This window comes from Cynoglossus semilaevis, chromosome Z, assembly GCF_000523025.1.
Source record: "Cynoglossus semilaevis isolate Cse_v1.0 chromosome Z, Cse_v1.0, whole genome shotgun sequence".
NCBI classification, from domain to species: Eukaryota; Metazoa; Chordata; class Actinopteri; order Pleuronectiformes; family Cynoglossidae; genus Cynoglossus; species Cynoglossus semilaevis.
Window position 1 is genome coordinate 17176357 of NC_024328.1, and position 17903 is coordinate 17194259.

The following is a 17903-nucleotide window of genomic DNA, read 5'->3' on the forward strand; positions in this document are numbered from 1 at the left end:
AGTGAAAGAGACAAAGTTGACAGAATACAACTAAAATAGGAGAAGCTGACCGTAAAGATACAGCAAGTCAGATGTTGAAGAAGAATCAAACAGGAATTTTCCTGTTTGATTCTTGGTCAGGAGCACAGTTGTTTTTCTGCAGCGTGACTACATCAATTATTTTTCTGTCTCTGGCTTTTAAAATTGTTTTAATGTCAGTCGTACTTTTACAATAGAAACTAAAAGAACTTAATAATATTGTAGTTTCTACTTTGTTCAAAAGTTTTCATGTTAGGATAATTAGTCTGGTTTTTATTTTAAGTATTTTTAATTAGTCGTTTTTTTTATTATCCAGATTCCAATTTTATCAAAATATGTTTGAACAACACGTATAAGTTTAGGACAAATGGTCAAACGATTCATGTTCATACATCCCTTCTGTAGAGATCACATTTCAGTTTCAAATCTAGTTCAAATCTCTCTTGTTTAATTTTTTTAGCATAATTTTATTAACTACAAATATAACATTAAATAATAAAAATGCAAATGAACTAAACTTAGGGTCTTTGTAATATACCGTAAATTGACAGAAAAGCTCTTAGTCTGTCTGGGGAGTGAAAAGGTTTAATCAGTATGTGTACGGTAAACACTTACCCTCCTGAAAGATCATAAGCCTCTAGTGTCCACCTTTAATACAGCTAAGGGAGTTCCGGCCATGGCCGCTGCATGACTACAGCGGTGGGCCTTGTTCCTGAGTGCTCACACCTACAACATTGAGTATAAGGGCACACATCATCATGGGAATGCTGATGGGCTGTCCCGCTTGCCACTACAAACTGCACCACCAATAAACACAAAGGAAGCGGACCCTCTACCAGTCACCAGTGAGAAGATTGCACGAGAGACAAGCCGCAACCCTACCTTAGCCAGAGTCTATGATTTGACTCTGAATGTCTGGCCAAGCTAGGGTGACTCATCCTTAAGAGGTTATTGCAGTCATCGTGAGCAGCTCACAGAGCATCAAGGATGCATCTTGTGGGGGGCGAGGGTAATCATACTTCAGAGTTCTGACTGAGCTGCATGAGGGACACTTAGGCATGGTGAAAATGAAATGCCTCGCACGAAGCATAGTATGGTGGCCTGGGATCGATGAACAGCTGGAAGATGTGGCTAAGACATGCAATGGGTGTCAACAGACCCAAAAGTCTCCACCAACAGCCCCACTGCATATGTGGGAATGGCCTACAAAGCCTTGGCAATGTGTGCACATTGACTATGCTGGACCTTTCCTTGACCGCATGTACCTGGTCGTGGTTGATCACACTCAAAATGGCCTGAAGTTTTCTGCACAAAGACCGCAACCTCTGCAAAAACATTTGAACTGTTACGGGCCTTGTTCTCACATACAGGTCTTCCACATCAGATTGTGAGTAATAATGGAACACCTTTCACTTCTGAAATTCCAGCGCTTTGTTAGGAAGAAGGGTATGCAACACACCACCATTGTACCTTACCTGAAGGCCATAGATAAAGATTGTGTATCACTACACCAAAAGATTGCAAACTTTCTGCTGGCTTATTGCAGTACACAAGCTATAACAGGACAGACCCCCCCCCCCCCCCCCCCCCATGCTATTTCTAGGACGTCCCCTGAGGTCACGCTTAGATCTACTGAAACCCAATATACAGCAGCATTTACAGAGAAAGCAGTCTGACACTGTTCTCCATTCAAAATGCTTTCTTTGCGCACCTTCCATATTGGATAGCCAAGGACTACCACAACCAAGGACAAAAGTGGCAGAACCTAGTGTGGCGTACACATGTGGATAAACTGTTGGACTGATCTGGGTCAACATGCGTGGATTCCAATGCTACACCTTTCCCTGGTGGCTTTAAGTTCTGTGATGAAGCACAGGACACCGTCACAGGCTCTGTACCAGCCCCACCTGCTGCTCAAAGTCCTGCTGTCACCCCTTCATCTGTGAAGCGTTACCCAGGCAGGATTCGGAGACCTCCAGAATAACATTCAAAGACTGAGAATGTTCATGTTATGTTAAGATAGATTAAGATAGGTTTGAGTGTAGTTAGGACTTGGATAAACTTAGTTTAAATGGGGATACGGACGTTGGAAGGAAGGAGTGTTATGTAGGGGATATTGGGATCTATATTGTTTAATTTTATTGCACATTGATGAAGTAAAAGTGAACCACTGGTCATTGTGACACAGCTCACCACTGCACACAATGAAATGTGACCTCTGTTTTTAACCCATCACCAAAGTAAACAGTGGGCAGCTTTAAGTGCCCAGGGTGAGTGTGTGAGAGCACAGTGCCATGCTCAGAGCACCTTAGTGGTAACTTAGCAGCTGGTGGATTCAAACCAGGAGCCTTCTGGACCCAAGTCCACTTCCTTAAACACTAAGCCACCCCTACTGATATTGCTTGTGTTGCAGGTAATAAACGCATGCGCATTGGAATATAACAGTTCAAAATTCTTCAGTAAAGAGAGCTACGAGCTCATGAAAAAGGATCCAACTGTGTCTGTGCATCATTGTGGCACATCTAAAGTTAAATGTGTGTGTATTGTGACAACATACACAACAAAATTTCGTGGAAAAAGTAGTGGTTTATAGATCGGAAATTAGGGTATATGTGTTTTATTAGCCAGAAACATTTTTGTGAAAAATAAAGATATTTTAGGAATTAAGAAATGTAAAAAGAAACCTCCTCAGGACATTTGGGACAGTTAAGAAACTAAAAGCAGGGAGTTGAGCTGCAGACTCCTGAGCAGTAAGAAACAATGTTGCCACACTGATTCCATATTTTAGAAACAAATTGTTTCAATTAGTCAGCCGCCTGGGTCACATCTGTGACTGAGTCTTTAAGAAACTCCTCAGTAGTTTTCTACCCTAAAAAAAATAAATGTAGACTACATCTTCTCATGTGAGAAAAGCAGGGGATTGTTAGGCAAGGACATGGAGCATCGCAGAGGCTGAATGATAACTTCATAATGCAGTCAATCCCTGTGGGAGATGAGAGCCAGAGAACATAATGGTTCATTATGGGAGTAATCATCCAAAGCTTTAGTCCTAAATCCACCACATGGCTACCCACACAACACACACACACACACACACACAGACAGATACTGCGAGACAACGGGAGAAACACGGAGATGATGAGATACTGTCGCAGGAATGATGGCTGTACATTTAGGGACAGGTGTGTTACACACACACACATGTCACAAAATACCAACAGTGGGAGAAGACAAAAGTCACATACACACATGTAAACACACATGGGGGAAACAATTGCAGACATAAAAGAAAGTGATTGAGGAGAATCAGACGTAGTTCCCTCATGCCAGCCGAGTCCAAGAACAATTTCTTGGTCTTAATTACTGAGGGAAATGGTGAAACGAGGAGTTGACCGAGAGAGTTGATTTCCATAAAGATTAAGAGTGAAATTAAAGGAGATTAAAGCAAACAGCTCAGAGGGATAAATACACACACGAACAAAAAGCTAGGTGTGAAGATTAGATGGCCATATATCAACAGTTCAAACTCAAGGTCTGTGGGCTGTATGCAGCCCACCAAGTCAGATTGTGTGGCCTGTGGGAGCTTAAAAAGTGTGTAATTACTTTATAATGAAGTCTATGCTACTGCAGAGCATATATTGAGCATAAATTACAACTATAACAACAGATTTAGTGATGATCAGAGATCTATGATCAAAGATCTATGTTCAAGCAGCAGCACCTTATCATCGTAAAAGTTTGGGCTGAGATATTTTTATCTATCTATCTATCCATCCATCCATCCATCCATCCATCCATCCATCCATCCATCCATCTCTCTATTATGTACCTATACAAAATTTGTCAGATCAAAGTGGCACATGTGATTGGACAAAACAGTACAGTAGAAGAATTTCAACTGTGGTTTAGAGTTGTTTTTTGTTCTGGCACTGCTGGAAAGTATCACCCAGTATGTTTGGAGCGTCCATTTTGATTGCTGGGTCAAAATCCCAGACTGACCGACACACTGAGTTCAAATGCATTTAGCTATTTTTGTATGTCTTTCTTCTGTTCCTGCTTTTTTTTTTTTAGTTTGTTTATTTTGTTTCCTTTAGAAGGCATGCTCTGGGTCAGCATTGCTAGATGAATGCAGGCCTACAGTTAAAGCGTAGAAATAATTTACTTTAACACCGAAATTCAAGGTCAGCATTAGGAGTCACAGAAAACTTAAGTGTGTGAGGTATTTTGCAGCATCAAAACAAACAAAACAAAAAAAAACATATCTTCAGTGAGGCACATTTTCCAGTTGACACAAGCAGCTGCTTGAATTGCTGTGCAGCAGAGAGTCTGGACACATGTCTCAGTGGAAGGTGGCAGAACAAATTGGCATAATCTACCATTTGTATGTCTGGGTGTTTGTGTATGTGTGGACATGTTTTTATAGCCTTTAGAGGACCAGATTGAGTTTTAGACTAAATGCGAACAAACACTTTTGCTTACAGCTCCACAGAAGTGTTTGAGATGAAGCACTCTTTAAGGTGTAGGGTTCTCTGTATGTGTGTCTGTGTGAAGAAAAAAAATGCTCTCTTGTGTTTTTGACACTCACAATCACACCGCTGATTGTGATTATCTTGCGGCAAAACTGGTTACGTATTTACTGCCTGTTACAGTTAATTCCACGTTTTTTTTAAAATAGGCCGAGGATGCAGAGGAGCCAGAAAACAGTGACAAAGAATAGAATAAGAGGGACAGATCGAGTAAGGATGATCAAATACATTGAGAAGAAAATGAGTGGGAAGAGGAGATGGGTGTGTGAGAGAGAAATGCTGAATTGCTTTTGCACGGTAAGTTGGAAAAAGACACTTTGCTCAGCAAGTTCCAGCTGCCAGAAAGCATTTTTATCACAACAGGAGATCCAAACAGGAGCCGAAAGCAGAGGAAGTCAGAATGTTCGGTCGATGTAAATAAAAGGTTATCGCAGGAGGGGGGTGAGGGTGATCAAATCACATCACATTATGGTCCCAAAAAACAAACAAGAGAATGTGAAAGACATATTGAAGAAGTCCAAAGAACTGAAAATAAAAATGTAAAGAGAGCGAGAAACAAAAATGTTTAGAATCTTGGTGTCTGCTATCTATTACTTATGACTTCAAATGATCTGCCCAGTCAGTAATGATGCACAATTTGGTTGGTTTGCACTGGTTTTCACATTAAATCAAGAAGAGTCTAGCTTCTTGATTTAATGTGAAAACACTGAAAATGTTTGAATTCCTAGTAATAAAGAATAGATAGTGTTGTATTAGGGCAAGCGATAGAGTGATTGGGGTTTGTGAATGTTTAGATACTGAAAGCTGATTGATGTATTGTGTTAAAAAAAAGGACCAATTAGTGATGTGCGTTTCGATTCCCTAAAATTGATATATTGATTCTCAAATAAATATCAATATATCGCCTTCTCTCATAGTGTATTAAGACTAATTAATGTGTTACCTGCTACGCCAAATATTTGAACAACCTTAATGATCAGGAATGACGTTGAAGAAATGAAAAATATTATTCTGATTGTTGAAGAGGATATCTTTGTCCCTTAATGGTGGCAATTAAATTATTTACGTTACATGGTGTACAAATAAAGAAATATAATTTGTTATGACTAATATTTTATGAAAAATATATATTAAAAGTTGTTTAATGGCCAGTACTTTTATTGTGGTTTATTGGGATAGTTGTTGGGTTTTAAAAATTCTATTTAATAAATAACAATAATATTTAAGCTGAAGTAGTGACTGCTATTACTGTAACTGGGATTCATTTACAGGTGTCTCGTATAACTTTTCCTAAATGTACAAATCTCCAATGCATCACTAGATCAGCAGAGAGCAGACAAGGGAACAGATAAGAAGCGTACAGTAGCAGGTCCGTTCATGCACTTATCTTTACATCCTGACAACCATGTCTTCATATGTCAAACAGGTATGTGGTTGAACAATGAGGGCCTTCAATGCTCTCTGTGCATTTCTTTGCAATTTGGAGCTACATTTAAGTTTGCCTCAGAGAATTTCAGAGGCCTGTAAAAACACACTTACCTGAATCTGTGCTCAGCAGGTATTAGGTAGAACCTCTGCCAAAAAAAATCACATTACTCAGCTTTCATTGCACCCGGAGGAAGGTCCATCCAAGCCTAAAATGTTATCTACGGAGCCTAGAAATATTTCAGACTCCATTATGCTGCTAAGAGACGGGAAAATATCCTCATATTGTGAGGCAATGCAGAGTTGACTAGCGGTTTGGTTTTCACTCTTAGATTATGTATATTTTATGATAAAATAATTAAAAATTGATAAATTAGAGGCCTGTGTGTGAATAAATAATGGAAATAAAACAATAGTAGAGGATGTTTACATCTATAAAATAGATGTAAACATCCTCTAATAAATAAATAAATAAATAAAAATAAACAAGCCACTAGGGTACATGAATCAATGTTTTATAGTGCCGGTCCCAAGCCTGGATAAATGGTGAGGGTTGCATCAGGAAGGGCATCCGGTGTAAAACCTTTGCCAAATCAAAGAATGAGAGTCAGACAGGTTGATGTGTGTGAAGGTAGAAGTAGAAGGAGAGATGATTAATGTTGTTAGTGGTTATGTCCCCCAGGTCGGCTGTGAGTTGGAAGAAAAGGAGAAGTTCTGGAAGGAGCTAGAAAGGAGGAGCTGGATTGGATGATAGAGGGTATCCGCAGGGGAGAGAGAGTGGTGATTGGAGCAGACCTAAATGATCATGTGGGGGAAGGGAACAGAGGAGATGAGAAAGTGATAGGTAGGTTTGGTGTTAGGAGAGAGAAACTTGGAAGGACAGGCAGTGGCAGATTTTGCAAAGAGAATGGAAATGGCTGTGGTAAACACCTATTTCCAAAAGAAAGAGGAACACAAGGTGATGTACAAGACTGGAGACAGGTTCACACAGATAAATTATATTCTATGTAGAAGAGGTAATCTGAGGGAGATTAGAGACTGTAAGGTGGTGGCAGACGAGAGTGTAGCCAAACAACATTGCGTGGTAGTGTGCAAAAATGACGATGGAGGTGACAAAAAAGAAGAGAGTGAAGACAGAACAGATCAAATGGTGGAAATTAAGGAAAGAGAAATGTGAAGACTTCAGGAAGGAAGTAAGGGCAGTCTTAGGGTGTGTTGAGGAATTCCCAGATGATTGGAAGGTGCTAGGTATGTCCTCTGGGCAGATCAATGGACCCGAAACAGGGTTCACATCTGTCCTGCTGGAAACATAAAGAATACAGGATGATGAACACGGGTTGCTGAATGATGGGTTCCCACTACATGCCTTCGGTTGCTTTCATTTTGGCTGCAGCTGAAACAACCTGAAACTCCAGAAATCACGTGAGGTCGTGTTTTGACTTCATGTAGGGACAATCAGCATTTAAGTACCTAACTGCATTTACCCTGCATGAGGTAGGTCTATGCTGAGGTACAGAGGTAGAACGATGCTGCAGCGCCTTAGAACTACATCAGTGTCAGAGTGGCATGGAGGAGTATTACACCAACTGGGGTAAAACTGTGATTTCTGTGTTATTGATGGCTCTGTAATTAGCTTAACTGTCAACCATTCATATCAATGGCTAGTGCTTTTAAGATTAGTTCAAAGGTAAGGGATTGTGTGACAGTCTAAACAGTTGTGATTATTAGCTGGCTTCTATTACCTGTAGCAGTCGAATGGCATTGCTGTTTCCAGGCTTTGGTAAAGTGTGACTAAGCCATGCAGGTCCCCAGGATAAACACCTTTGTTTAATCCTGCAAAAGAGTGCATTTGTTTATTCGAATACTATAGCTGCTACAATAGGACATGGCACAAACAGTATATTTATTATTGTTATACTTTGGAGATTTGTGAACAACAGTATGGTTTCATGCCTAGGAAGAGTACCACAGATGCAATATTTGCCTTGAGGATGTTGATGGAGAAGTACAGGGAAGGTCAGAAGGAGCTGCATTGTGTATTTGTAGATCTAGAAAAGGCATATGACAAAGTGCCAAGGGAGGAATTGTGGTTTTGTATGAGGAAGTCAGGTGTGGCAGAGAAGTATGTTAGTTTGGTGCAGGACATGTATGAGAATAGTACAACAGTAGTGAGGTGTGCTGTTGAGAGGACAGAAGACTTCAAGGTGGAGGTGGGACTACATCAAGGATCGGCCCTGAGTCCCTTCTTGTTTGCTGTGGTGATGGAGAGATTGACAGATGAGGTCAGACAGGAGTCCCCATGGACTATGATGTTTGCAGATGACATTGTGATCTGTAGTGAGAGTAGGCAGCAGCTAGAAGAGAACCTAGAGAGGTGGAGGTTTGCACTTGAAAGAAGAGGAATGAAGGTCAGCCGCAGCAAGACAGAGTACATGTGTGTAAACGAAAGGCAGAACAGTGAAATAGTGAGGCTACAAGGAGCAGAGGTGGTGAAGGTGCAGGAGTTTAGGTACTTAGGATCAACTGTTCAGAGCAGCGGAGACTGTGGAAGAGAGGTGAAGAATAGAGTACAGGCAGGATGGAACAGCTGGAGAAAAGTCAGAAGTGATCTGTTATAGAAGGGTATCAGCTAAGGTAAAGGGAAAGGTTTACAGGTCAGTGGTGAGACCAGCCATGATGTATGGTTTAGAGACAGTTGCAATAGGCAGAAAACAGGAGGAGGAGCTGGAGGTGGCAGAGTTAAAGATGCTAAGATTCTCTTTAGGAGTGACAAGAATGGACAGGATCAGGAATGAGGTCATTAGAGGGACAACACAGACAGGAAGGTTTGGAGAAAAGGCTAGAGAAGCCAGATTGAGATGGTTTGGACATGTGCAGAGGAGGGACAGTGGATACATTGGTAGAAGAATGTTAGAGATGGAGCTACCAGGTAGGAGACAAAGAGGAAGGCCAAAGAGGAGATATATGGATGCAGTGAGGGAGGACATGCAGATAGTTGGAGTCAGAGGAGAAGATACAGAGAAAAGGGTAAAATGGAAAACAATGATTCACTGTGGCAACCCCTGAACAATGGACAATGCGAAAGAAAAAGCAGAAGACATTGCAAGAAGTAGATTGAGCCAATTACCAAAAATGACATGGATTTGAATGATAATTTTTTAGGATCCTAGATATGAGTCCCCTGCCAGCCTCTGCTGGTTAGCAGTGGTATTGCAGCCAGAACTGCAAGCTGAAAGAAAAAGAAGTTTACATCTTTAGTATACACTGTGGTGAAAAACGAGGATCAACCTGATGGATTTCCTTCCGCAGGAATAAAGAGTAGCCTGGGAAAAGAACTTTTCCAGAGCGTCTGTTAGAATGATATCATCTGTTAAAATATTGCAGCGATGACATGTGTAGTTTGTGGAGTGTGTGTTGAATGGACTCCACCACAGTCCCCAGTTGTCCTGTTAACAGTCCACCAAGGCAGAGGCACACAGTCATAAGCAGAGCAAAGAGGCGGAGACGGTTTGTTATTGGTACAGTATTTCTCTTCTGCTTGACCCATCTGTAACCCCACAATCGGGCAAATCCCAGTTGCCTCACACAGTTGAATTGACCAGAGCAATGATACTTGGAAAAAAGTACTGCTGTGGGCTCAGTACTCAAGTTTGTAAAGATGGTTTGACAAGAGAAAACATTTGCTCATATGATACTCACAATAAAAGAACAGCCACTGGCAGTTTAGGTGTTTCATTATAAGAAAAAATGTTCACTCCCTGGCTGCAGTGTCTCCAAAGTGTGGTCAGAGGGTGTTCAGGTTATTGACCTCTTAACTCCTGTTGCTGAATTTTCTATCAATCTTAAAAACTATCCCTCCATGTGATCACTGCTGAAATGAAAGCCAGGGCTCTTTGGATTCAGTTCTGTCCTGTGTTCCTTCATTGAACTTACAGTGAGACTCCCAGTTGTCTAATTAGGTTCTTCAGCAGACTGCAACAGGAAGTAATAAAGCAATGTTTCTCCATCATTTATCCATCATTTGGGGAAAAACAAGTTGTTTGTTGTGTACATGTGTACACAATGTGTACATTTCACTAGGCTTCAAAATAAGATAATAAAACTCACTGCAGAAATAAAAAATAGTATGGTAAAAGTATTATGTAGAATATATTTATTACATATTCCATTTTAATATTTGATAATGTTAATGTGCAAAATTATCTTTTTTTTATCAACCTAAATCTGAATTTCTGAATGTGAGCATTAACTTCTGACCTTCAAAACTTGAATATTTTAAATGTAGGGGTTGTGAACCCATGTGGGGTCACCTGTAATTCTGTAATTTCCCAGCATGGGCTGAATAAAGTATATCTTTCTGTCTAATTTATGAAAAATACTGCTATTGTTCAATACAGTATTTAACATTTTTTCATCTAATTATGATTCTTTTCAAAATTATGACACCACACAAAACACCCCACAAAATCCCAAAGAACTGTATTGTTTCACTTTCATGAATATAAATCGAGTTCAAATAATATTCAGGATATAAAAATATCTGAGGTGACGTATCCTATATGACGGTTGCGATCATGTGACCTCACAAGTGACAGCTACTTGAGTACCTTTGAGTACTTTGTGCACTAATATGGCTACTCTGTATTTACAATACAGTATAACTAACATGATCAAAAAAAAGTCCAGAAAAAAAAGTATCTGTGTGACTGAAAATTTGTGATGCCAAAATTCGATCATAAGGCAGAACATGTTGAAAACCATTAATACCGTATATACACATGTATATATATATATTTGTGTCATGTTGCACTTACATGCAATGCGCACATGTGACTTGCGACTCTTGGTGGTTCCAGCTGAGCTCCATGCCACACACTGGCACCAGTAATCTTCGGGTCCAAAGAGCTCTTCCACTTGCTGCCGTGTTATCTCTATACTGGCTTCACGTACCACGAGTCCTACAGAAATAAAAGTTATATTAGTTGGAGTTCAAATGAAAACCAACAAAGTTTCAGGTAAACACACTAAAACAAGTCATTTATAGTTGTTTTAGCGGGGCAACTAAAAGCCTCAGTAACAAAGATATGCTGTGTATTAGCCAAACGAGTTAATGTGGTGCACAGTTAACTTCTCCACAAGTAAACTGAGGCCGAATCACAAAATAGTTTTTCAGTCCTGGTCATTTTGTTCAGGAAATTCCCTGCAGACCTTAAATAAACCATGATATTTGGTTTAATTCAACCTTTATTTCATCTGCTTTATAGTTCTAACTTTATCTATTCTCATTGGCACAACTACACAAGAAAAAGAAGTGTAAATAGCTCTGTCCTACTGAGAGGTCTGCAAAGGAGCACAGGCACAGGAAGTGAGGGGACTGAAAAATATAAAAATGACTTTTATTTCATCTCTCAACATATCAATGAACAACTCGTACAAAGATAAATCGTTGAACCTTGTTTTTTTATCACACACATCTAGTTAAACTGAAACCCTACAACCCCCAGTCCGGGGACTTGTGTCGGACCATAGGTCATTTGGTACCACTAATTTACTTCATTCAAAAAGAATCCAGTCATATCCCTTTACTTTTTTCATTCAAAGATAATCTGACAATGTTTCAAACCAACGGGTCATTCAGACTCTGATACTAACAGAATAAAGCCAAACAATTCAAAAAAAAGTTGTGAACCAGTGCATTAGAACACGGGTGGCTACATATTAGCTAAATACTCGTATGTAAATTGTGTAACTATTCAGTATTCAGCTAAATATTTAATACAGGACACACCAACTGTAAATAACCTGATACATATATTTTGCAAATTTTGCAAATGTGCAAAACATTAAAAAAAATAAAATAAAAATCCAGGTACCATTAATATGTAAAAACTGTCAGCACTACACATTAGCAAACTTCACACTATGTTAGCCAAAAAATAACATGGAAACAGATAAACACCAAGCAGGAACAATGCACATTAGGACTAAAAAAAGAGATTTGCAAAAAATGTAAGATGAATTAAAAATAACTGAACTGTTAGGGGCTCCACACCTTTGAACTGAAACCTTTTCCTTAAAAAATATTTATTGAGTTTTCCAGCTTATGGTGTAAAAATGTAAAAGGACATAGTATTCTTCTACTTCTACATAGAGTTTTATATTATTGTTAGTGTTTCTCAAATTATTAAGGGGACCAAAACTTGGGCAATTATTTCTAATTAAGTTATACCATAGAGTACGTGATTAAAATCCAAATGGGATGCTAATGAGATTTCCTCTGTTGCAGCAACTCCACCTGCAGTCTTTTTTAACATCAGGGACTATGATTACAGTAGAACTACAGAGCCAGAATAAAACAAACAAATATTGATACTTTGTATTTCAATATCACTACAGGATGAGACCAACAGATACTCCCGACACAAAATCATAATTTATAGTAATTAATAATTATCAAGACTAGGTCAAAATGAACACGTAAACTTAAATATTCAGTTATCAGGCTCAAAACAATGACAATAATAACAATAACAATAACAATGTAAAGAAAATAGTCAATTAGGAATGTTGATAAGCCTCAATTAATCATGATTAATTAATTACCATAATGATTAATTGTGATTAATTCACAGCTATTCTGTGATAAATCAGACAACTCTTGACAACTGCAGTTAATGTCTGAACACTATATTACAACCAGGTAATAATTAGATCCAGTTAAATTACAATATTGCGATGACAGTTACTTTAAATGAGCAGCAAAAGGACTAGAGAAGACAAACTGGTGTGATCTCAGCAATTCGGGTCAGCTGACCTGCCAAGGGATGCGTGTCCTTCTGTAAAGCATGTACTAATAAAACCCAACACTCTATTCAGTGGATTATGAAAGCAGTATGTATGTATGTATTATTCGTGTGCGCAATTGTTGATGCTTTTATACAGTATGTGCAGAACGCGACCTCCTCCAGCTGAACAAACCTGGATAGTTTTACAGCAGCTTAGAGTAATGATGTAAAAGATGTATTATTCAATGTCAGAGTTAGCCTGAGAAGATGCTCCACTGTGATACTGGTCCAACAGTTCAAACGCTCAAAAGCCTAATTTCCACTATGAACAAATACAGGATAAAAATAATGGATTTGAGTCTTCATTTTCATGTGTGCTTTAGCTAGGGAGTATATGAAAATGTTTTGTTTCCACAAATGTGAAACAAATAATGATTTTGGATGTGAAATAAAAAAAAGAAGTAATTCTCCCTGAAAGCACACAATAGAAAAAGCACTGACGTGATGTTAAACCAGTGAGGCCACAGTGAGGTTTGTTTTTCTAATGTAAAGATCACATGGAGAACTTTGTTGTGTAGAAAGTGGCCATATTTCACAAAGCTCCCACGTCACTTTCTCATTTTGTTTACACAGAGAATACAGGTTGCCCTACTATGAGCAGACAAGCATAGAATTTTTTTTAAATTTGTACTGCAAATCAAAAAAGTCAGGGAGTGAGGGGAAAAGAAGTGGATTAAAAATTGAAGAACTGTTTTATATTGAAGTGTTGCTGCCAAATACACTTTGATCAATCAGAACAATGAAGTATGGGTTTGAGAAGTTGTCAATTCAACAGTGTTACTTTATATACCAGAGTTTGCAGGTCATCAGAAGAATATGTGCTTTTTGTACATACAAAAGGACCACAAATACCATGGTCGACAATTTTGTTTGCCATTAAAGACATGGCCTACTTGTATTTGCCATATAAAAGACAAACGGTGAGCATTTACAGAGTGGAACACTCTGGAAGTTAAAACTGTGGACTATGTCTCATGAAAAGACCTTCCAGTGGACTCACCACCCGCAGGAAGGTTTAGGGGGTGTAGGTACGGTGCAATGTGATTTGGGTGGCGGTTGTGGAGACTGCTGCCCCCGTGACCCGGTAACCGATAAGCAGATGAAAATGGATGGATGGATGGATGAATGGATGTCTGATGAAAAGCGATAAGATCAATGTTTTGGAGGTCACCTTCCAATCCATCAGAGCATAAACAAATCATCACCAGGCTGTTGATGCCCACCAACCTGAAACAGGGGCATAATACTAAATTTAGGAATATTTTTAAATTGTACAAAGCAATTAGATGAAAATAAACATTGAGGGAAAACCTAAGAAAGACTGCTAGTAAGAGATTGGTGGAACCCTTAGGATGATTTGGGGATCATTCTGACTCACAATAAAAATGGTACTTGTATATGATCTGGTAGTTGTATATTTCAAAACAGAATATATGAATATATGTTAAAATACCATTTAATTTAAATAAGACCATACGAGATGGGCCATTGTTGCCATCTCAGTTAAGATTGAGGTTGGTCTGAAATAAAGTATTAAATGAGATGTTGACAATAAAAAGTAAAACTCTACACTAAACTGCATAACATATCTACAAACAATCATTTAAGACAGGCATCTTTTCTCAATAGTAAGTTTAAATGCAGGTCCTGAATTTGAGTGTAAAGTTTGTAATATAGTGTTTTTAATCCAAAGTTTTGTGTCAGTAACCGAAGGAAAAGTTGTCATTCACTCCCTTATGTTTAATCCTGAACTGTGGCCCAACCAAAATGCTAAAAAGGCAGTTTACGTTTGGAAGAAGGCCAGTGACAGTTTTTGAAAACAAAGACAGGGGCTTTTGAAGCAAAATGGTTTTGAAATAAAAGAGATAAGGGAGTAAAGATAAAAGCGCTCTGCTTTGTGGCGTTTAAATGCAATCAGCTACAGGTCAAAGAGAAGAGCCTTTGGGAAAAAGGGGAGACAGGATACAGAAAAAAAGTCAACACTGTGCATTATTATTATTTCATCATGTGCCACAGAGGAACACAAAGACAAAAAACAAACATGTAAGGTCAGACAATATACACCTCAGTGGAAGGTGTATATTGGTGTTATTTACGTATATATTTAGCCTTTACGAACCTCCCCCACACTGTTATCAACCCTCCCTAAACCGTATTACCCTTTCTCTCACAGTAGAGTTGTGTAATGGCGACGCAGAGCGAAGTGAACGACACAGTGGCCGACAGACATGGGGGGTGCTGAGAGATGCTACAATGCATGAGCCAATTAGCTGTGTACGATCTTGTCTAGGTAAACAAAGTAATTATATTATGATGTCTTGATGATAATCTGCAGTGACTAGATAAGAGTGTGAAGGTTGCAGACGGAGTTGGATTCTGGTATCTGCCGCATCAGCTGCAGGAGTTCTTTGGGAATCGTTTCGGTTCTTCCCAGGTGGACTGGGACCTCAGTGACCTCTTCTTCTGCCTCCTTTCAGCACCTGAACCCCTGATCCTTGTATGTGACCTTAACTGGTTTACTCAGACCAGAAACAGGTCCGCAGTTCGGTGTGAGTTACTGCTAAAAGTGTGGCAAAGTCCACATCATTTAGTTCAGGCGTCCCAAACCCCTGTTCTGGGGGCCGATGCCAGTCCATAAATCATTAGGTTCCAGGCCGCAGTGGGACACAGTGAAAAAAAAGTACTTCAGTTTTACAAATTTACTTCATTCAAAAGAAACCAGTCATATTCTTTTACCTTTTTCATTCAATGATAAACTGACAGTGTTTCAAAACAATAGGTCATTCAGACTCTGATACTGACAGAATAATGTCTAAAACAGGGGTGTCCACACTTTTTTGACTTGGGAGTTACTAATCACATGATTTACCTACATTGAAAACCATGCATGTACAGTAGCTCTTTGGAACAATATGATTCTATTTTTACAACATATGGTTAGTACTACTGTATATATCACAGAATTATATTTTATCTTTTTTTATTATATATTCATATTTCTTATTTTAATTGCTCATATTCTACCAGCACTCCCTTTGTGAACTACTGGTAGATCCCTATCTACCTACTCTGGTCTAAAAGATGAAAATTGAATAATCCTTCAATGATGGCATGGTATTACTGGTCCACAGTTATTGCTGATACCGGCTGACCGGTCCTTGGTACAAAAACGGTTGGGGACCGCTGATTTAGATAGCTATTGTTCTACCTTTAAAATGATAGGAATTTCTCGACGTCATTTCTGTGCAGTATCGTTCCCATGGAACTTGTGTGGAATCTCTGGATATCAATGTGAAAGGAAAGACTGTTCAAAGTTAAACCAGCTTTGTGTTTTTGGTTGTTATTTTTTATGAAGAACACAGTAGTAAAACACATTTTGGAAGAAGTTCAAGTAAGCTATGAAGTCAAAGAAAATGCTGCAGAAGGTACCAGAATAATCCCCCCCTCTCCCCTCCGCATCCCACATTGCTTCTCCGTTGCTAGCCTGCACCTCTTCTCAGGCTCAACTTTTTATCTGCCCCTACATCATCACAATAAGGCTAGTGGAAATCATCTCTAAGCAGCAAACAGCAGTGAGTGAGAAGACAGAGATAATAAAAACAGGGGTAGGGGAGGCACCAGGAAAAAAAGAGGAGGAAAACACCTTACAGAGTTTAGGCTGTCATACAAACAAACAAACATATATACACTGTTTATTATAACTTTACAGTACGTGATTCTCCATTCACTCTGTCAAAGTATGTTGGAAAATGTAACATTCATACCTTATTTGGAATTAGTAGCCTTGTAGAATATATGTAGAGCTAGGGAGTATGAAAGATTTTCAGGGAATAATCACCAGAGAAGGTTTAATTTTCTTAATGTTCAAAAACCTGTCTTTAATTGGTCTGAAAACTATAGTATATTTACTGCAAATAATTAGTTTTTGTTTGTCTATGCAAAAGTGACACAAAAATTAAATTGAACAATTGTTGTGTCTTTCTTCAATTCCTGCGCATGTCAATGTTGGTCTAGACTAAATATGGCCCGGTTTTACACTGAGTAATTAAATTGTAACTAAATTAAAATTAGACGATATTGTATTTCATTACACTTTTAGACATATTGTTGTTTTGTGGTGAGCTCTTGGATTTTAAAGTAAAATATGGTCTGTAGTCCAATAAAGGTTGGGAAAATGCTTGAAGAAAACGCTCTGTTACAAAGAAAGTTAATGTGTTTACAGAACATTAAATCAAAAAGTGTATTAGCTAGGTCCATGTGTTTTATAAATAAACAGACATAATTAGAAATGAGAACTCCAAAAAAATAGTATTTGGAAAAATGAGACACCGAGGACTGACTGTGAATCTCTCCTTTTAATTACACCTCAAACTAACCCAGATCATCGTACTTGGTATCAGCCTAACAGGGTAATTGTGATCCTCTTAAGACCTCATGGTGTCTGTCGCACGAACACCACGAATGATTTAGGACGTCCCTAAATCCAGATATCATAATTAAACAGATTTTTCTTCTCAGTAACACATAGTCTGGAATCCTGCAGCTCGCAAATGAACGAGAGATGGAAGGATAATAAATGACTCACAGCTGCACATTATGTCTGTAATGAACACACAGGTAGCAGGGTATTTGGGTCAAAATGCAGGGGAAGTGAACAGAGAGAGGGAAACTGAATGGACCCTAATAATGGATTCTCATATGTAACTACATACAACACTGGCCGTTTTAGGGATAAACACAAGCATTCATTTTGAGAAATGGCCAATCGACAGTATGTTTGATGCTACTACTACATGTAGTCAATGCTATATATATATATATATATATATAAACTATACATGTGAAAATCAATTATTATTCTGACAGTCCAGTTTATAAGGTCTTATAGAGACCTTATAAACCAGTTTATTGACCAGTTGATTCTATGTTTCTATGTATTATTTGCAAATTTTTAGTCCAACAACAACTGTAAAGCAAGCGGTTGATCAGTCAAGTCATGTCTAAGAAAAACTGGCTTGTGCTCGTCTGTGTCAGAGAAACAGAGTGATTAATTATCACCGAGCTAGCAGAACAGTACCAGATGCTCTCC

At 38.7% G+C, this 17903-nt stretch overlaps 1 protein-coding gene across 1 annotated transcript in view; it reads right to left on the reverse strand.

Annotated features, from left to right (window-relative positions):
- Positions 1 to 17903, reverse strand: part of LOC103398184 (netrin receptor UNC5C-like) — a 215439-nt gene that overhangs the window by 87376 nt on the left and 110160 nt on the right. The window contains exon 3 of the mRNA XM_008336705.3: positions 10784 to 10927. Within this exon, the coding sequence (XP_008334927.2) occupies positions 10784 to 10927 (144 nt within the window). The remainder of the gene's footprint in view (positions 1 to 10783; positions 10928 to 17903) is intronic.